The 21,120-nt window shown below is 43.1% G+C and overlaps 1 protein-coding gene across 7 annotated transcripts in view; it reads right to left on the bottom strand.

Annotated features, from left to right (window-relative positions):
* ralgapa2 (Ral GTPase activating protein catalytic subunit alpha 2) overlaps nucleotides 1–21,120 on the bottom strand; it is an 87,342-nt gene that overhangs the window by 43,682 nt on the left and 22,540 nt on the right. For 4 of the 7 annotated variants that reach the window (XR_011603020.1, XM_070978448.1, XM_070978444.1 and 1 more), the window contains exons 4-26: nucleotides 20,289–20,346; nucleotides 18,636–18,679; nucleotides 18,281–18,461; nucleotides 18,010–18,125; nucleotides 17,350–17,488; nucleotides 16,749–16,957; nucleotides 15,992–16,237; nucleotides 15,584–15,766; nucleotides 15,234–15,368; nucleotides 14,940–15,088; nucleotides 14,699–14,810; nucleotides 13,975–14,212; nucleotides 12,756–12,935; nucleotides 10,168–10,314; nucleotides 9,620–9,742; nucleotides 8,858–8,943; nucleotides 8,087–8,177; nucleotides 7,703–7,876; nucleotides 6,300–6,482; nucleotides 5,383–5,576; nucleotides 5,200–5,298; nucleotides 4,592–4,747; nucleotides 919–1,047 (exon numbers count right to left, since the gene is read on the bottom strand). Coding sequence is in view for 6 of the 7 variants with exons in the window: in XM_070978448.1 (XP_070834549.1) it covers nucleotides 919–1,047; nucleotides 4,592–4,747; nucleotides 5,200–5,298; nucleotides 5,383–5,576; nucleotides 6,300–6,482; nucleotides 7,703–7,876; nucleotides 8,087–8,177; nucleotides 8,858–8,943; nucleotides 9,620–9,742; nucleotides 10,168–10,314; nucleotides 12,756–12,935; nucleotides 13,975–14,212; nucleotides 14,699–14,810; nucleotides 14,940–15,088; nucleotides 15,234–15,368; nucleotides 15,584–15,766; nucleotides 15,992–16,237; nucleotides 16,749–16,957; nucleotides 17,350–17,488; nucleotides 18,010–18,125; nucleotides 18,281–18,461; nucleotides 18,636–18,679; nucleotides 20,289–20,346 (3,372 nt within the window). In the remaining variant the exon portion in view is untranslated. The remainder of the gene's footprint in view (nucleotides 1–918; nucleotides 1,048–4,591; nucleotides 4,748–5,199; nucleotides 5,299–5,382; nucleotides 5,577–6,299; nucleotides 6,483–7,702; nucleotides 7,877–8,086; nucleotides 8,178–8,857; nucleotides 8,944–9,619; nucleotides 9,743–10,167; nucleotides 10,315–12,755; nucleotides 12,936–13,974; nucleotides 14,213–14,698; nucleotides 14,811–14,939; nucleotides 15,089–15,233; nucleotides 15,369–15,583; nucleotides 15,767–15,991; nucleotides 16,238–16,748; nucleotides 16,958–17,349; nucleotides 17,489–18,009; nucleotides 18,126–18,280; nucleotides 18,462–18,635; nucleotides 18,680–20,288; nucleotides 20,347–21,120) is intronic. The other 3 variants (XM_070978446.1, XM_070978449.1, XM_070978450.1) reach the window with 2 other exon arrangements.

The raw sequence follows: 21,120 nt of genomic DNA, 5'->3' as shown, positions 1-21,120 counted from the left end.
CCACTGCACCTGCTGAGCTGTTATTACCCTGAAAACAGAGAATAAATCTGTGGTGAGAGAAAATATTTGCTAACGATAAGAAACGGTAAGAAAGGCCAGGCAGTGTCCATGTAAACTGTTCATGGCATGTCATACAGTTTAGAGAAGTAAGAGGCAGTGAACACTAGCTTTCCATTGGTTCAAATGTGTGCACACTTGGCATAAAGTCACAGGGGAGTGGTCATCTTATTGGTCTGTCAACATAATTTCTCCCAATTGTCCCAATGATGCATTTCTCATGCATGTTCAAACTGTCTGACTGATCACAGTCATCTGTTTCATCTATAAATATCTGCTCTTTGCTTCTCAAACACAGTAGACTTATACACTTACACCAAGTTTGATCTGTAGGCAATACTGTGGGTATAGCACAATATGAAAATGATGAATTGTGTTGCAAGACTGAGCAAAAAATACTGCTTTTAATTTCAGTGACAGCTCCGCAGTCCTTCATTAAAGGGCAGTAAGTTTTTCCAAATTTGAAGACTGCATTCTTCATCGTCTTGCAATCCAAACATATGCATGAAGTTTCAAACATTTGTGTTACTTTGTCCCTTGGATTCTATTTTATTACTGCCAGAATTCACACAACAATTTGTTTTTCAGTCAAAAAGCTGCAAATTCAAGACAATTATTACAGGAACAAATTGTTATTCATAGAACCATCAGTCAGGAGGGAGTGAAAGAATGTGACAGCGACTGATGATCAACAGGTGCGAGGAGGAAATTCAGTTTTTGCATTTTGTTGAATGACTGAAACACCTTCAGTGACATTACTGAACACTTTTAAACGTTCCTTTTTCCAGTTTTTGAAAGCAGCTTTTTGATTCCAGTTTGATTCACGTAATAAATCTGCATGTTAAAAGTGGGTGTGTGTACCTCTGAGGAGACAGAGCTGAGAACGCAGGCGGCAGCAGTGATGAAATCTCCAACGAGCATGGTGAAACCCGGCAGGCCGAGGAAGAAGAATCGAGGAGAGCAGGAGCGGATGATGGTGTTCAAAACATCCTGATAAGAAGCATGCACACACACACACACACACACACACACACACACACACACACACACACACACACACACGCGCGCACACACACACATATAAATGTTAATAGGAGGCAAACAGTACTTTCCACATTGATATTTATGTTATTAGCCATCTACAACTGACATCATCCATCAGAACGAAAACTGAGTATATTTTCCAATATGCTCACAGCTCTGCAGGATTTTTGTATTTCTTATGAGCACTGGGTTTTATTAGTGTGGGTAGTGAGGGAAGCAGGAATATTTTGTAAATGGGCAACCATGTAGGAGACGTGGCAGGGAGATAGCGTTTTTCCTCCAACAGGTAGGCTAAGCATTTTAAGTATGTTGAGGAGAGTAAGGCACTCAGGAGAGAAAAAAAAACAGAGTGGGAAAGAAAGACAGAGAGAGAGAGAGAGAGAGAGAGAGAGAGAGAGAGAGAGAGAGAGAGAGAGAGAGAGAGAGAGAGAGAGAGAGAGAGAGAGAGAGAGCGAGAGAGAGAGAGAGAGAGATGGAGGCAGCAGATGGATTGTTCACAGAGGATAAGAGGGGGAACAAAAGACCTCAACTTTGTGAGTCACGTTTATATACACACACAAGCAAACCTGTAATTAAAGCCAGAGACAAGGTATTGTTTTGCTGAGGTACGGGCGGCTCAGTGGCAGATGGGCGCTCTTTCAACATTGACATATGCTATACTGCAGAGGGCTCTGCACAAACTGCTCAAGTATGTACAGTGTAATACCATGCTAGACCAGACCATAAAAGCGGTGGACAGGTTTTCCATGCTATATTTAGATAGGAAAGTGGCCGCATGGAGGTTGATTTATTCGTTCTTCGCTGATGGAAGACATACTTGTATTTTGGAAAACAAAAAAACAAACCAAACATATTGGTATGAGAATGCAGCATCCCAATAAGGCAGGATGATTGCTCTCTCTCTTATCTGAGACATGCGCGTGTACATTTGTGTGCAAAGGCAAGGTCCAGGCTAGAAACACCTGCCTTCTTGGCCATAAACTTGTGTAAATCAGACAGTTCAAACATTAGCCTGTTTCTAGATGAACTGAGGGGCACCTTAGCAAACACACACGCACACAATCTCTCTCTCTCTCCCTCTCAATGACATTAATCACCTGAAGGTTTGGTAAACAGGGAATGCAGGTGAACAAAAGGGGAGTAGAATAAACACGCAGAGGCAATAAGCAGGAAGTCAAACTAACAAGATGCACTGCATGTGGAAAATTGGTGGGAAGAGCTTTAGGGTTGAGGGCCCATTTTACCCTCATTTTGTTGGTAATTGACCTCTGAAGCATAATGTGCAGTGCAGTCAGAGGTAATTAGCATGCAACAAACTGTTGCTTGATTGCCTGAAATGAGCATTTTAGAGGAAGCCACAAATGTAGAATGCAAAGTGTTTTCTATTGTATGTGTAAGTAGGGGGAACCTGGTTTGAGGTGTGTGTATAGAAATGGGAATTGAGCCCCGCGTGTGGCTCTGTGCTGGCAGTCGGAATGGCCCCTGAATCAACAAAAGGTGCATTAATGTAACTCTGAATAGAGCCACCTCAGGCCTTTTCATTTGGCCTCATCTCCAGGAAAGCACACGCTGTCCACCTGCTGGCCCCTGAGGTGACAGGGTTCAGTTCGGCGTTGCATCACAACGCACAACATCAGAAAATGTTCGTCTCATTTACTAAACATGGACCAGTTTAGTCCAGCCCAGATTTCCTGCTGCAAATTCAACACCACTATCATCACTATGAATATCTGGGGTTTTCCCCTTCGCAAGGACAGGATATAACCCACCTGCATAAATATAAGGTGAGAGGTTTAATCAACAGCCACGTTTGTGGCTTAGGGGGTCAACTGTCAAACTTTCATCTGGCAGTATATAAATTATACAAAACCGCTGCTTTTCCAGTGACCAGATGAACAATGTTTAGGAGGAGCTACTTTTGCTGTCTGTCTACCATGCAAGACTAACTGGTGTTAGTGCGTGTGCATGGTTGAAACAGGTGTTCCTCCACCATGCAAAATGAATAGGTGCAAAATGAAAAAATATTTGTGTGCACAGTACAGACTGTAGACCGACTGGTTACTTGCATTGTGCTATGCTGATGCCTTTGTGACAAACAAAATGCTCAACCTATAAATAGTGTAAGATACAAAAGGACAACATGCACCGTGTGTGCGAAACAAAACTAAAACACCAACCATATGTTTGATTTACAAATTGCACATGCACAATTCTATTAGATGATTTGCAGACCAGCCTGTAAATAATTGAAAATAATTTTAAAAAATTGTGAATGAGAAAGAATAAAAAAAATACATTAAAATAAGAAAAATAAATAAATATAAATTATCCTCACACTCACATACACGACTGATCTGGAAAAGTATATGTTTTTTCCTTTTTTTGGATGGGGTGGGAGTTGTGGGTAAAGAGAGGAGGGGGAGAGTAAGAGCCACTTTCTTATGTTAAGCAGGCGTGCGGCTGTCCTCTATTGTGTGGCGTGAGGACTCTTTTCTCCGGCCAATTTGAGCATGCTTCAGTGGCCAGCCTGGCTCTGGCCCCCTGACGCATTATACAGAGCCACAACAAAAGCTGGAGAATGTTGCCTCGTCCCTCAATGTGCCCCCCTCATTGCTCTACTCTACAGTACGTTCCCCAGACTCCCCTCCCGCTCCTTCACACAGTTGCATACACACAGGCAGGCAGGCAGGCAGGCGGGCGGGCAGGCAGGCAGGCCGGCCAACTCGGGGCCCCTGGCCGACGTGTCAGTCTAACGGAGCGCGACAGACGTCAATCCTTAATTAATCACGTATACGCGGCAGGGGCTCAAAACATTATTTAACGACATGGAAAACATTCTAATAAGCTTGTCGCACTGCCAAGGCGCAATAGAAACCCAGCCAGGAGGGCATACATATACACACACACACACATGAATCCAAAACACCCCCCACCCACACACACTTTCATCCCCGTCCTTTGTTTTGGGGGACTCCATTCATCTCCACTCAGCTTCGTCTGGAAGGAATGGAGTGAGGCCAGATTTAAATACAGTACAAGGAAGGGTGTGGCTAGAAGAGGTAGAAGATGCCAAAACACTGAGGCATTCTTCATCACCACTGGTTGGCACACAGTTTTTCAACATTACCAGCTGAAACGAAGCCTTAACAATCTTAGATTGGCAGTGCAGCGATATGACCCGTGTCCTCACTCCTGTCAGTTACAAAACACGGTATGTAAAACGAACTGGACACATGATGGGTATAGATGAGAAGTTTACCTGAATTGAATGAAGAACTAACAGGTGAGTAGGAATCACTGTCACATCACACAGGAAGAAGTAGATGGCAAATCAGCAACTAACAATTTGGCATCTACCAAAAACCCATCATTTCCAGTTTTGTCACAGGGCCAAAGTGTGTATGTGACTTGAGTGTGTTTAGTCCGCCATCTGGTGGTGAAAAACTGAACAACTGCCAGCCTTGCTGTAGGTGCCACCTGCTGGCTGTACCTGGTCGTCGCTGGTGATGCCCATGTGCATGACGTGGTAGAGGTGCACCAAGAAATCACTGTTGGGCAGCACATCCTGGTGCCTGGTCATCATCTCACAGATCAGCTTGTAGGCCTGCAGCTTGCCAGCCTTGTACTCAGCTGGCAGCATGGTGGCCTGTGGAGAGGAGATGCTGAGGTCAGGATTATTATGAAAGAAAGAAAGACATCCCTTTATCAGGGATGTCTTCTTCTTCAGGAGCTGAAGATGTGTTTAAAATCTATTATAGGGCAGGAGGTGGAGTTCAAGAAGTTGACCAACATTTTTGTTCTCATATTTTTTCATTTTTGTTCAGTAACAGCGTCTGCCGCTGCTAAAGCCGACCATTCAGTCCTGCTTATGACTTGCTGCTGCTGCTGGAAACATAAATTCTGACATGAGCATTGGAGGATTCTGCCAAGGAAACAACAACCACATATTGTTGAAAATGCTTTGGATTATTTTTCCAGGACAGTATGACAGTAGATGCGACATTGAGTTAAACTTAGTTAGATTCATTTTAAAAGTATTTAATCATTGCGGCTATTGTTTTCTAAACTTTCTCTGCTGTGTCCTTGTGTTGCTGGTACCTTAAAGAGCCAGGAGGCCAGCATTCGAAGAGGAGGGATGAAGGCAGGCTGGGGAGGAGAAGACTGGTTGTCCACGCTGATCCCGAGATTGTCCCGGATCTGTAAGCACAGGTTCACTTTCAGTCAATACAAACAACATTCACAAAAAAAATGCTCATATGGTTTTTTTCCTCTCAACCTTACCTTGGCGAGCTTGTGCCAGAGCTCATAAAGATAGGAAAAGACCTTGGCATGGATTTTGGGGCAGCGGATGCTGTTAACATCTCCCAGGATACCCAAAATCCTCCTCCACAGGACGAAGGCCGAATCAGCATGCCAACCAGTCAGGGTCCCACCCGCAATGATGCTGACATCATCAGCCAGACACTCACTACTGTCTGCATGGTCAGAGACAGAGTTTGGGGTGGTTTAGGTTAGAGGAAAAAAAAGGTTTGGCAAGGCGTAGATTTGTAGCCTTGGTACCTAATATGACATGAACCAAATCTAATTTCAAAGGGGATTCAGTCAACAAACGCAGAACACCTTTTTTAAAAGCATTTTAAATTTTGGACTTTTATGTAACATATGAAAGATGAATAAACCCTCAAAGCCATCCTGTCATTGTTTGAGCAGCATTTGTTGACCAAATTCACAGTCTCTGTGTGCAATTTCCCAAATGCATCCCAGCACTAAGATATTTGTCCACTGAAATTTATCAAAGAACTGAAACACTTTTGGGAACCAGGCACAAGTCACATGCAACGTCCAGATGAACTCAGGTTGAATTGTGGGAGGACAGTGCTACCTAGTGGGCAGCGGAAGAACAATGGGGAGTAGAGGGAGTGTTAAGGCCTGGAAAAGACAGACATGGATGGCGTGGATAGTGGAGCAGATTGGAGGTGATTGTGGAAGGAAAGATTTTTCTGCTGTTTGAGCAAAATGCAGCAATTTGTTGTATCAAATCAAGTAATTCATCAAGATCTGCCATCTGGCAACAACAAAAGCATGGATAAGTGTAATGTAAGCAAAGGAAGTTAAGGAGGATAATATAGAGCATGGAGAGTCAATGGTAAATGAGGACTCTATGGTCTATATGATGAGTAGCAGCTGGGGAGCAGTACCCAAGTGATGTGGCATATGTAAGACAGACTGATGCATGGTGTCATCCAGGGGGCAGTCCCGTGGGCACTCTGTGTGCACCAGCAGGGCTGGTGAGGCGGGCGGGTTCTGGGGGTAGTGGTAGTGGTTGTGGTGGTGGTGGTAGGACGGGGGTGCAGAGTGGGGAGGGAGGGCACACTCAGGACCTAAAAACAACAAGGGGAAAGGGATAAAAAAAAAAAAAGGGTTTGAGGAAGGGAACACAGGGACAAAGGAAGAGTGACAACTTCAATGTGATCACAATGTAGGACAACACGGAGTTCACATAAAAGTGGGTGGGGGGTGGGGGTGTAAGGTAGAAGCTGAAGGGTTTAAAGCAGAAGGAACATCATGATTATTTTGCCTATGAAAATAAAAACTGCACTGACAGCCACAACACCACAATTCTGTCTAATCAAACCATAGACTACAGGTCACCTTTCCTTCACAACGTTCACACAAAATGTTGCCAGCTTTAAAAGATTAAATGGCTTAGCCGCAGACGGACCGTAGCAGATGCTGACATGCAGGTCAAGTTTCTTTACTGGATCACTCTACCTGGTTATGACTAATCCATTATGAGTGAGGTTTTAGGAGGCACCAAAACCCCAGATGGGACCCACCTCAGATGAACCTGCAATACTGCTGAACTCCTTCGACTCATTTTGCCTCTGTGCTGAATGTTAAGGATTTCTCTTGGAGATTTTTTTTTCATAAATGACACAATATCTACTTTCTTGACTGAATACAATTATTCAAATGACACTGAACCAAAAAGTTAAAAAGCCAGAGAAAAGACTGTATCCACATTTACCTTCTCATTGGCTAATTCTCTATAATTGGTCTCGATAGCATCTGCATTGCATCTTCTTTGTCGACTCATCAAGCGTACAAGGCTAAAACCTTAACTTGGGTAATTTTAATTCATCAATCCATCCATCCATTATCTATACCGCCTATCCCTTTCGGGGTTGCGGGGGGCTGGAGTCTATCCCAGCTACAATGGGCGAGAGGCGGGGTACACCCTGAGCTGGTCGCCAGCCGATTGCAGGGCCACATGCAAGGACAAACAACCATTCACACTCACACCTACGGACAATTTAGAGTCATCAATTAACCTAATGAGCATGTTTTTGGTCTGGAGGAAGCCGGAGTACCCGGAGAGAACCCACGCATGCACGGGAAGAACATGCAAACTTCACACAGAAAGGCCCCGTCTGACCCGGGGATCGAACCGGCAACCTTCTTGCTGTGAGGCACGCGCACTACCTGCTGCGCCACCGTGCAGCCCAATTTTAATTCAATGATTGTAAAATAATATCTGGAATAAATACAGGATCAACATCTGTTTTAGGTGCTCCCTGTGAGCTCTTATCAGTTCCGATACCTGCTAGAGCCTCATTGTGGCTGAGCAGCAGGCTCCCCTGGCTCTGGGGGTCGGCTGTCACGTCCATGTGGGCTGACTGCGTGGACTGAGTGTCAGCCTCCTCGTCAAAGGCCTGCCAGGTAACCTCAGCTTCGTTGACGTAGCCGTTGGATGTCTCACTGCTAATACTCTCACCTAGGTAGGGTGGGTGAATGAGATGGATAAAGGACATAAAAAGTGTGAGATGGATGATACTGGCTGTGTAAGGAAAACTATTAATCCACGCAAAGAGTTAGCTTTATTTGATACTTTGTTGTTTATCTGATGAATTCAAAATTTAAAAATAGCGATTCTTCAACCCCTAACCCTCACTGTAAAGAAACAAGTAATGATGTAATCTCTAACTTTTCTCTCTGAGCTTGGGTCTTGTGTAGCTTGTTTGTCCTTCTGCATTGCACTCTGTCTCAGCTGGACTGCTGCTCCGCCGGATCAGGATCTAGGAATACAGAAACAAACATTAAGGTATAATGTGTAAGAACTGGCCACCACAGACTAACTGCTAATCGCTGCTCACTGTACTCTCTGACTGTAGCTATTTCCAGCACATAGCTAATTAGCTCAGATAGCTGTGTGGCTAATGGTCCTATTAGCTGACCATGAGTCCATGAGCTCAAAGCACCAAGGGATTGTTGTTAGTGTACACCACAGGCAACAGAAAAGGGCTCAGCAGGCCAGCTTGACAACAGGGAAAACATTTGTTTGTGTCCAGTTCCATTTTTCTGTTTGAAAAATAAAAAGAATATTTCCTTTCTTGACAGTTTGTGAGTTTTAGTTTATTTATCAGACTAAAAAAGCTAAGGGTGCTTATGAAACGTTACAAAACTGCATACATCTCCCAGTTGAAACTATGAGGGGGGTGCATACTATAGATCTCTTGAGGTATAAAATGTTATTACAAGACAGCTAATTGGCTAGCATGCTAACTACAGTACAGATCTCTGCCACACAACACATAGATGTCTTTGACATACTGTTAAAATGTTATTTCTTCACATTCTGTTCACTAAACTTCTGGCTATATCGTACACACTGCACCTTTAAGGAGAGACACTTGTATGGACAAATCTTATTTCAGAACTGTAATATAATACTACAGTAGATGAATATTCCTCTCACCACTGGTGGCTCATTGCTCTCTCTCCTCGCCTCAGACATCCTGCTATCAGAGCCACAGGAAGTGGGGGAAGACTCTCTCTTCTGGCCTGAAGTGCAACAGAGGATATTACAAACAGGCAGAGCAAAAGAGATTAAGACATCTTAAAAGAGCTTTTTTTTCTATTTACTACTACCCTTATGTCCTTAAGTTTAGTTGGTTAATCCAAAATGTGTTCCTTTTTAATATCTGGCCAGGGACAATAGATGAAGACTTCAAGGCAAACTTTGGCCCAGTTATAATTCTTTCATTTGTTGATTAATGAGCACGGCCCCTGTCAAATAAACGAATAAAACAGCTAAATGAAATAAAAATGCATCAAAATGGATATGAGAATGCAATGTAAATGCCTGGTTTCCACATATTATCTTCACAGGTGGTATGAATAAAAACAGTCACCAGTCACCCTCATAAAGACATGCAGGATCCATATTGTTGTTTAATTATGTTTAATTTTATATATAAGTCCTCAGCAGATGCCACATCTTTACATATATTTAAAAATCTGTAATATTGTTATAAGTATCCATCAAAGTATTACCTCAGATTCTAGACCCCAGTCTAATACTGTTCCACCACCACTCACTATGATCTACACACCTATAATATGTGACCCACTATCAACAAAAACTGAACAGAAGAGCCTTAACAAAGATTGATTTATTGCTATTGTATTGGACTGCAGTAAATTGTAAAGGGTGTGATACAGTAGTAGTAGTATATACCTGGTAAAGTGTCAGACAGTTGTTGGGTGATGTCGGAGGTGCTGCTGCTACGTGGCAGAGGGCTATCCCCGCCTCCCAGCTCCTCTTCTCCTCCACATTCTGACAGCTGACACTCCTCCACATCTGAGAGACAGGAGAAAATAAGATGCTTGTTCAGCAGGGTCACAACATCAACAACAACAAAACCTAACACAGACCTCCAAATGAAAAGATATGTCATTTGTTATTTTTAGGGATTTGAAGACACATTCATGAGAACACCAGGAAGCAATTAGGACATGCACACATGCAGTGATGATGCAGACATACTCTTGCTACAGACAGTATTCCTATACATCGGAGGGATGCCCTAGAAACGTTTACATTTTTCAAAAAGTAAGCACAAAACAGTCTAAAGTACCTGTTAAGACAAAAACCTCTCCGCTCCAAACACTGTCACAACTGACACAGAAACTGGTGGCATATGACAGATAGTGACAGATGGATGGAAAGGCAGGGCGGAGGTCACAAACACACATAACACATGCGGCTCTCAGAATACACTTTACCTGAGAGTCTGTGAGAGCAAGCAGAGTTACCAGAAGAGATACCAGGCAAAAAAGAGCTCACAGTGTGGAGCAGCATAGGAACGCTTTTAGTAGTGGGCAAAGCCTCGTATAGATGAACACAGTTGCTGATGGACTGGCTTCGCTTAGCTTCCATCAGGGAGAAAGAAAGAAGAGGAAAGACAGTGGAAAGAGAAAAGAAGTAAAGGGAAGAAGACAGTATTAACAGCAAAGTACAGAGCGCTACAAAAGTACTTCAATGAATAAAAACATTCCTGATCGGGAAAGCGGACTACATAGAGCACAGCAGAACCAGAGTCTGACCTAATCAATGAGAGAACAATAGACAGCTGAGCTCTGAGAAAGAACTGTAAATAACATTGAGGCTGTTTACACCTATATGAACAAATATTTTGGGCGATCCAATCACAAGTACAGGTGTGAATGCACCCAAGATGCATTGAACATGCGCTGAGATCCGCTCTCTCAGACCACATTCAGAGGTGGTCGGGGACACATATGGCCACGTTCTTTTAGCAGCGTGTACACGAATGTGTCCTGGGCCACTGTAATGCAAATTACGTGTTTGGGCTCTCTTACCTGCCAAGATAAGGAGCAGATGTTTATGAACACGCCATCTGTTTCAACTAATTTCACTGCTGAACTAGTCGCTGCAATATCCCAAGACTCCCTTAAAAAAATCCCAGTTTTGAAAGTCGTTCAGTGTGGAGAAGCTTAATAAACTTCTTAATAAACGGCTATTGCAAAACATTGAGTTGTTTCTTTCCCATTAAAAAAACATGGATGTGGATATTGATATTTGAGAGTCTCAAAAATAACAATAATAATAACACATTTGATTTTAAAACAATGTTATAAACTACTTTAGCTAGTTTTTTAATGGTAAATGGACTGTATTATATATTGTATAATACAAGACAAACAGTAAAAAGGGGGAAAAAATAGACTAACATTGGTAAAAGGCTTTGAGATACAACATTTAACATATGTTGTGTATTGCTTATGTTTCTTAGACAAGTATATTCAGTTGTTATACATGTAGAACAAAAGGAGGATGGGATGAGTTTGTCTTTTAATTGGGATGCTTTATCTAAATGCTGCACCAAACACAGGAAATAATCATGCATAGGCCAAAGGTACAACATTTTATCTTATTTCTGACTAAATTATGTAATCTTATTATAATTAAGACTCAAAGTAGTCAAGGCTTAACCATCCCAGCAATGGCAGAGCGAGAGCATGTGCAACTGGGTCTCTGTAGTTGGAGAAGCTTAATGAGCACCATAATGAAATATGCAACCTTTTTCATTATCAAGAAAAGATCTCAGAACAATATTAGTTTGTATTTGCATATCCAAGTACAGGCAAGTTTTGACAGTTGTCAATACTGAGGCATTGCCATTGTGTCTGGATAGCACTTCAGGCTTAATCTCAAAAAGAGCAATGACAGAGGACAGTTCTATTCTCTGTTTTCAGCACACTTTAATTATGCCTTTCAGTGAGAGAGATACATTGTCTCTGCTACAGCCCACCACTGCCTCCCATTTATGCATATTAATGAGCATTAATTACACTCTTAATGAAACTATCAAAAACTGCCGTGCAATTCATGTGTGGGCCTTCTCTTGAGGAGTAGGGAGGAGGGCTGTCGGGCCTTTGAAGATCAATGTGGGAGAAATCCAATTAGGCAAAAGAAAGGGAAGGGAATTTGAAGCGGTAGTGTTTAATGTCCATCTTTGCTTGCATGCAGATACAAATAAACAGACTAACAGAATAGGTGCATTAACATGCACATGAGACATATAATAGATTTGTCAGCACACCCACGCACACACCCACACACACATACACGCCTTCTAAGACTTCATCGTTCAGGCTCAAATACATCTGCTCAAGCTCAACAAGCTCGCCATTTTAGAACGTACGTGGTAATTGGAGGGGTGGACGGTGAAAAGGGATCATCTCTGTCTTTTATCCTCCACATTAAGATTCTGTCTAGACTAAATTAAGACAAGCAAGACAGGGACTGCAGCTAGTTACTACTCTACTGCCTTCCAGCTCAACTTATAATTAGCCTGCCACATTCCCATCAGATAAGGGGTGTTTGCAGTGCCTGAATTGAGCTAATGACAATGAGTGTCCAAAGCTGGCCTTTGACATGCTGTTGGGGGGGCGTCCTGTATGCCTGCAATCGAGCTGACATGGAAATATGTTGACACTGGCCAGTGACATGATAGGGGAACAATGGGGGCCATCTGTTGGCCCCTTTGTCTTTGGTGCTGGGCCTTTCAACGACACCTGGGCTCGCGTACACATGGACCTGTCTGAAGGCTTTCACACACAGTCAATACTTCTGATTAACCATGTGGTCTGAGGCTGTGCTCCAGAAGCTTATCAGTACTGTGTTGCTGACCCACACAAAGATAGAAGATTAACAGGCACGGGTATGGAATAGTACATACATGCAGAGGCTCTTATAAAAGCCCCCTTTGTATTTTATTTTTGCCTGGTTTGATGGCATAGTGACATGCACCGATAACACTGTTATCACTAATATTACAGGTACTTACCAGAAGCTTTCTGTCGGACGTTGTTACGGGCTTTCTCTACACCAGGAGCTCCTGATGTAGTTGCTGAGCGAATCCTCATTGGCTCCTGGACTCCTGGCCCGCCCTGCTCCCCTTGGTTCCTCCAACTCAGTGAGAAGGAACGTGCAACTGCTGCTGCCTTCTGGGAGTCCTGGATCACTCCTGACAAGCAGAGAACAACACATTCCTCATTACAATGATATCATTACTGCGATATCAGTGTACTTTTCAAAAAAATTTATAATCATATTCATATTTGGGTTTAGCACCAACAACCTCTACTGACATGCAAAGGCTTTCAGCAACACAGAGTGTCTTAAAGGACAATTTTGGTTATCATAACTGTTAAGCCTTAGAAAATGTGTTATTTGAATATAATATCCACATGCCGTCAACATCAATGTCTGATTGCCCATTTCCTTAAACCCAGCAAGTAGTGTGGGTATCATCTGAAGTAGCATAAACTCAATGAAGAAGTGCAGACTTAAACCTGCAATGTGTAGGATCTGAACAGTTCTGACAGTGGCGACTGTCAGGACAGGAGGGCACTCTGATGGATGGACAGTTTATATTGTCACAGGTGTATTGTTGAGTCAGGAGTCAAATACTCAAAAGGTTTTCAATTTACAATGACACAAAACAGAGAAAAATCTACCTCTGAAATGCTGTGCTTATCTTTTTTAAAATGAAAGATTGAAACAATTAATTATCAAATTGTTGATTCATTTTCTGGTCATTGACTAATCAACCAATGGACTAAATGTCAACACTGAACAAGGCCACGTCCATTTGAGCAAGGAGTCATTATGTACGAATTATCTGTTTAACATCAATTCAAACTATGTGTTACACATAGCTGTATGTTCACGAATGGAAGCCAACTCAAAACAAGTCAGCTGAAAACAATATTATTCTGATTAACTCAAGTTCTTTAGGTAGATAGTGTGTAACACTCCACATGAGAAAAACAGTGCACTCACATATCCCCCTCTGGACAGAAATGGCTTTTGCGTGCCAAAGTGAAAGAAACTAACAACCAAACTTGATTTTATAAAGTTTGGTTAAACAGATAAATGTAGGAAAACACAAGGCTCACCTGTAAAATAACCAGAACCAGAGTTACATCAATTTCAAACATTTTTCCAACCAAATTCTAGCCATCCCAATTCCCATTTATCTCCTCCCCATTTCTCCCCCTCACCACGTCCTCTCTGCTTCTTCTCCTTCTGCTCGCTGAGTTTGTCCAGAGGCAGGTTGGCCATGTCCAGGCCATAAACGGAGCGTGCCAGCACAGCCGTGAGGGAGTCCATGATGCTGGCCCACTCTGTCACCAGCTCCTCCCAGCAGGTAAGAGAGGACAGCACTGCCAGCAGCTCGTCCCATAGCTCCCGGGAGATAAAAACACACAGGTTGGCTCGCACCCACGCGACGATGATGGTCTGAATGCAAGATGAGACAAGGAAAGATGAATTAGCATTGACAGACACGGTCGCAGCTATGAATTCCAGCCCTGGATAAGACAGCAGAATTCTCACACTGACATATCTCATTTGGTGTAGTGTTTCTTTGCCTTTTTTTTTCCAACAACCAATCCATCCAAGACACACACACAAACACAAACACACAAACACACACACACACACACACACACACACACACACACACACACACACACACACACACACACACACACACAAACACACACACACACACACACACACACACACACACACACACACACACACACACACACACACACACACACACACACACACCTAGTACATAAAGGTTCCTGAGTGACAAATTGTGGTGTTTACTCATAAACGACAAATGATTACATACAGTCTACTGAGAGTAGGTATGATGACATATTGACACTAACACATATGCAATGTTAATGTAAAAATAAGCATCTCTAGACATACCCTAAAGAGTATAGATGCTAAGCTTTCAGCAAAGGTGTCTTTTCTTTGGTTTTCCTGTGGCCTCTTCATCACTGCCTCTGTGACCCTCAACAGTACCTGCAGCATCTGCTCCCTGCAGAACACAGACAATGAATCCGAACAGCGGCACCAAAAAAACAACAACAGCAAAGCGATGAAGTCAAATAAAATCAGATGAACTTTGACAGTCATGAGGGAACGACTGGGAAAATATCTCACTGACCATGTCTGAGTGTCCATGGTGTGCTCCATGATCATGTGCCGGTAGATGCTGAGAACACCCTTGCACACCTCAACCTGGTTCTCCAGGAGTTTAGGTACATCCTGGCATGGCTCTAACAGGAACACATTGGACGAGTTGGTCAGGAACACCTGCACGCATGAAGACAGAGTAGAAAGTTGAGCAAACAGTCAAGACAAAGTAAGCAAGACAACAGTGACGATAGACAAAGTGCATACAAGAAGTACTGTTGATTCTCATCACCAAATGCTGTGATCTCGGAACATAGAGACAGACCTGTAGTGTGGGCTGGATACCAGCCTTGATGTCCCTGTTCTGCTCCTCAGTAAGGAAGCCCCGACTGATCGCGCTGCTGAATGAGTACGTCCTCCCCCAGCTGGACGTCCGTCTGTGGCCGTGACTCTGTAATATCTGGTAGGAGACAAAGTAGGCCAGCCGATTGGTTAGTAGACATATACTAAGATATTAAGACATAGACTATACTCATGATAGAAAAGACTCTATATGGTCTTAACTTGCTTATCTATGCTGTTCTGAGACACCCCCCACCCCCCCAACATCCAGACTTTTTTTCCCCCCACAGGTCCACACATAAAATATTTGGCTGTCTGCTTCAGAGCGTTCACCTGTGCGTGCATGCTGTTAGTTTCTGTGCTGAGTGTTTGTTCAGGGCCGTCATCCACTTCATCTGTCTGGGCAGGTGTGTCAGGCTCTGTCATGAAGCAGGCCTTGTCCTGCAGGATCCACTTCCTGTATACTTTGATCACCTTCCTGGTTGCTGATGCCTCGCAGGACGGCAGCAGGAAGGCCTTAGGAGGGAAAACATGGAAAGGTTTTCAACGGTAGCCTGGTAGTAGGAAGGATCTTGAAGTCATGTTACCAAACAGCCAGCAGAGGGCGACATAGTACAGGTTGTCACAGCATCAGTATGCAGTCTGTATTCTAATTATGACCCACAATGAAAACTATATCTTCAATGTGATTAATCTTTACAACATCAATTAAGGAAATATTGCTTGGCATCCCCCCCGTACCTGGTGGAAGACCTCGTTGACAAAATTCACATTGTCCCTGGTGGACAGCAGGATGGCGTGCACCATGTCGTAGACATAGCGGTGCTCCTCCTCAATGCTACACAAACTGGAATCGCTGGGCCGCCGATCAGACAGCGTGCTGCTGTTGGAGTGGCTCTTCTCAGGCTCCCCCGCTGGCCCGTTTGTATCCCCATCTGATGTTTTATCCTTCTCCTTCTCCTGGCTGCTACTGCCTGCAGTGACAGTCTGGGCACCACAGAGACACCATGAGAAATGAGAGTGCCTTAGTATGCTATAAGGCTGCCTCTGCAGTTAAATAATTAGTCGCTACAGTCTCTGTGAATAGTAATTCCTTAGTCAATTAGCTGTGTTTTATTGTCATGTTTATGGGGAACGAGCAACTGTATTGGTCATTACTGTAAAAGGATTCTCACTTCTATGTAATCATAGTCATAGTAGTCATAGTCAATATTTATTTTGCATTTAATTCCCCTCTTTTTCTACCAGTGATAACTGTCGCTCTGTTATAAAAAGAAATACACTGCACTATTCATTATTTTAACACTTACATATAATGAGATATAATAAATATGGGACTTCATTGAATCTTGTTGGTCATGTTTTTAAGGACCAAGAAAAGACATTTTTGAATAAAAATAATTCTGAGAAGAATTCTGTAAAAAACCTTCACGACAGCCACTCTCCTCTATCCTCAATGACAGTAAAACAAACAAAGGAATGGTACTGTCACACTCACCTGAATGAGTTTGGGAATGACCTCAGTGCCGTTCTTGGCGCTCTGCGCCGCAGCAGCACTGTTGACATACTTCTTCTCCAGGAAGAAGGTGACCAGCCAGGTGATGAAGGCCACACGCGGTGCCAGGTACTGGTCCCTGGTGCAGAAGGTGCTCTCATTGTTCCGCGTCACTGGCACATACAGGGGTTTCGGTCTGTGGTGGGGGAGGTCTAATTGAGCAATAGAGGGAAGGTTGAAAAAGGATCAAAACGAGAAGAAAGAAAGACAGACAAAGATTAAACGTAAACTCCAGATGTCATGCTGTGAATGTGTTTGGAGATTTTCCAGCTGAATCAAAATTAGTTCGCTCAAAATATTGTTTAAGCTACGTTTCTGCATGTAATAAGCAGTAGTACAAAACAATGCTAATAATGTATGACGCACACACAAATGCAGCATAAGCAGACGGTACGAACTGTCAGACTGAGATTTTTCAACCCAGATAGCAGCTCCTGCATTCACAGTGTACAGTGTGTGTACCTTTGCAATAATAGAATACTCACTTTGAAAAGGCTTCAGTACAAAAGGCAAATATATATCTATGCAGTGTATGTCAGCTTACCTAATAAAGGCTTGTAGAGATTTGTAAGCTTGGTGAAGGAGGGGAATAGATGAGGAAGGTAGTACTTCTTGAAAAGGCTGAAGAGAAACCTGAAGCCTGTGTCCTGGTTCTCTTTGTTCCTCCATTCTAAACTGGATGCCTGGCAGACGGAGCACAAAGGCAGACAAGGTCAGGCCACAGGGCGAGGAGATGGTTCTAGCATCACTCAGACTGTGACAGTACATTGTTTGCAACACAATAGTCTGAAGGTTGCTCGAACAAAAAGTCTATAGAGGGGAAACGGTTTGGGCTAGGTACACGTAAGAATAACAGGCTTCAACTTTACACACTTAACAACTGATATTGCATTTAGTTTTTCATCCTACTGTTGTACAAGACAGGGATTACCAACCGTACACTGTGCAACCAACATATACATTGCGGTTGGATATGTACCATGTATAGGTGATGCATATTTGCCATGATTACCAGTGTTTGCCAAGATGTTTTTTTTCCTTTTTGGGAGCTCCCTCCTATCAGGGTGCAACAAAATTTAAGCTATTAAAAACCGACTGGTCTAAAGCTAGTGAGGACCAGAGAATGCAGCCTGTATTAGTACACACTGTATCAGCAGCATAATCTGGCAAATAATTGTGCTTTCCTACCATAATTAGTTATTACCTGGATGACCATGTACTTGAGCAGGGTTTCGAGGATATAACAGGTCTGGTCATCCGCAACCTTTTCTCCTACCACAGCCGGAACCAGCGGGGTAATCTCTTCAGGCACCACCTTGGCTGCTCAGATCGACAGATACAAAGACCATAAGTTAAGTGCAGGAAAAACAAGAGTTCTCCACTAAAAAAGGAGTTTAGTACGTTTTAGATGACCACCCTAATCACAACACAGGCTGTATGAATATCTCAGAAAATGTGGAAGTATTCATATTCACCATCAGGGGGGTTGGAGAAGGGGTTGTAAATGATGGTGTCAAGGGTGCAGGGCCCTCTGGAGGAGGGCACAGCAGGGAATCCTGGCACCAGGCAGGCAAAGATAAGGAACTGCTCCTCAGCACAGTTGTCCCTCAGGGCCTGCAGCCACAGCAGGAAGAGACGGATCCCCTCACAGCGGATCTAGACAAGACGAGGTAGCAACGCATTAGCAGATGCACGAACGTTAACAATCAAGTTAACCTAGAAATATGTGGATTCCTTCTTTAAAGCTAAACGCCAGATTTTGCACATTAACATTAAAATTAGCATTACAGAGCATCATGTGGCTGGAGGACTTTCATTTTCAAATATTACCTTGAATGAATTTCCAGTGTGTAGAAGCTTTTTCAGAATAGAACCTGAAAGAAAGGGAGGAAAAAAAGTCCAATTGTGAAAGACATTTCGATAACAAACATTCAACAGAGGTCTCTACACCACAAGCAGAGACACAGAAAAGAGCACAAAGCTGTCGGGGAGGGACCTGCTTGTCATCTCCACTGAAGCAAATTGACCTTGATGGGTGGTTGTGACAGACTAGTCGGGAGAGTGGTGAGGCTTCACATTTTCCTGATGAAAATTAACATCAGTTGGCAGCGACGAGCATTCATGAAGGCAATCTGGTTCCGCTGTAATCAAATGAGACATTGCTCTGATTGCTAAACACCTTGGGCAGAAGAGGCCTGTGTGTGTCTGTGTGTGTTGGGACATACTCTTTACAGCCTGCAGACAGCACTGTTCTTATGAGGTCACTGAGGGCTGTGAAGAAATTCAGGCTAGTTCTTACAGGGATTAGGGTTTAAATTAGAGTTGTGTTGGGGCAAAAGTGAAGCTACTCCAGGGGGTGTGTGTAAGTCTTGATCAAGAAGTGTGATTCAACAAAGACCTATTTCAGTGGCAGGCACGAAGAACTGGCTGACTTCCTTTCTAAGTGTCCTTCTCTGGTACTTTTGTTATTCTCCTCTTGTCAGGTTACATCAATAATAGTTTTACGGCGGACACATAAATGTTTAAAGAAATCCTTTCATAGTTTTTAGGCTCAGAAAAGGAGGAATTAAAGGTAAGTATACAGAGAATGATAAAAGGTGCGAATATTTTGTTCAGCTTTTAACGGTCTGTGTCAAATGTTTATGAGTTTGCAATCCTCAGCGAGAGGGACAAAACCACTACAAATCATAGATTTCATTCTTGACCTACCCAACCCACCACAAGGAATTTGTCTCAGAGCATCAAAACCATTTTAGCAATGCTACTGGAGGAGAGTAAATGTGATTTAAAAAAAATGATGCGCAGGAAAAAGTTATCTTCGGAATTCAATTAGAACTCAGGTATGGTGGAGAGGTATCTAGCTGCTGCCTCACGTCCTTTGAAACAGAAGCCCATCGTCGCAGCACAGCATCTTGACTAGTGACACATGAATTGATGAGTGCCAAGGAAAACTCTGTATGAGTTCAAGAAAAGGCCAAGAGGCAGACTTAAACCTGCGAGGATTTGTTGTCCAATGACTGACAAACAGGTGAACAACCCCAGACGAGTCTTGATATTTGGAATTATCAGCCGGAGGAGAGGGACGATCTACGACAGAGATCTAGACCTGGACTGTTGCTGCCATTGGCTGACAAACAACAGTTATAATTGGGGTTATCGCTTCTTGCAACGATTTTCCTTTTGCGAGCGTGTGTGTGTGCTCGCGCGCGCGTGTGTGTGTGTGGGACTGAAATCACGCCAGCATAATTCAATTACTTATTTGCATTTCAAATGAAGTGCTCATTTGCATTTCCTATTTACATCCCCTTCTAAGACTAATTATTTTCTCTTCATTATGGAAGGCTTAGGCACGGTTGTGGTGACTTTTTTTGTCCTAATGTGTATCTTAGAGGTTACAGAAGCATAAGAACGAAAGACACATGCACAGTATATAACTACCTGTCAGGTGTACGTCATATGGGGAAAGCAGTCAGCAGTACATACCTATACTGTGAAACTGCCATCGGCTGTAGATCTTCTCAGGCAGATGTTGTAGAATTTTCTGATGAAAAATGGAAAAAAAAACAGCAAAAGTTGTGATTAGGTTCAGTAAGTGAGGAGTTATTAGCATTTGGCACAGTAACAACAGCACATTGGTTGCGTGCGGTTGCACAGTCGGACATTTTTCCATCACCAAACTAAGTAGTGACGAGCTCCAGGCTTTATTCTGAAAAATACTTCTTATATAGCCGAAACAATAAGTCTGTTTTTCAATTAGTCAATCAACAGAGTTTATGTAAAAATGGCAAATGTCCACTTGTCCTGAGTTCTAAAATGTGATTATTTTGTGGTTTTCTTAGTCTTAGAAAATAATCGGTACCTTAAACAGTAGAGGAAACAAGTGTTAGTTGCAACCTCATTTTCTTTATTTTGCCCCAAATGAAAGCGGGAGCAAACACCAACAGCAAACTATGTTTTGGTAAGTGGCACGGATTTGAAAAATCAGTACACACTTAGGGGATGCAGCCTCCTTGCCCTTTCCCTCCACTTGGCCTCGCATGTCTCTAGATCCTGGTGACACAGGACAGCACTGAGAAATGTCATCACCTCCCCACCAACCGCTTTACAACTCAATTAGAGTGCCCTAACCTTTCAGCAGCCTATCATTATTCTTGAATGCAACGACAGGTTAACTGGGTCCCTCTGGATAGATGAAAATAAGGCTGGGGGAGGGTGGGCGATGTGTGAATGTGTGCACGCATGGCTAGTTAACAGTCAGTGCACTGATGTAACTGATGCCCCAATGGCTCCCTTCTCATCAAATCCTAATCACTGA

Source organism: Chaetodon trifascialis, chromosome 14, assembly GCF_039877785.1.
Source record: "Chaetodon trifascialis isolate fChaTrf1 chromosome 14, fChaTrf1.hap1, whole genome shotgun sequence".
Lineage (NCBI taxonomy): Eukaryota > Metazoa > Chordata > Actinopteri > Chaetodontiformes > Chaetodontidae > Chaetodon > Chaetodon trifascialis.
The sequence above is the reverse complement of the archived record's forward strand: the minus strand, read 5'-3'. Positions and strand labels throughout refer to the sequence as shown.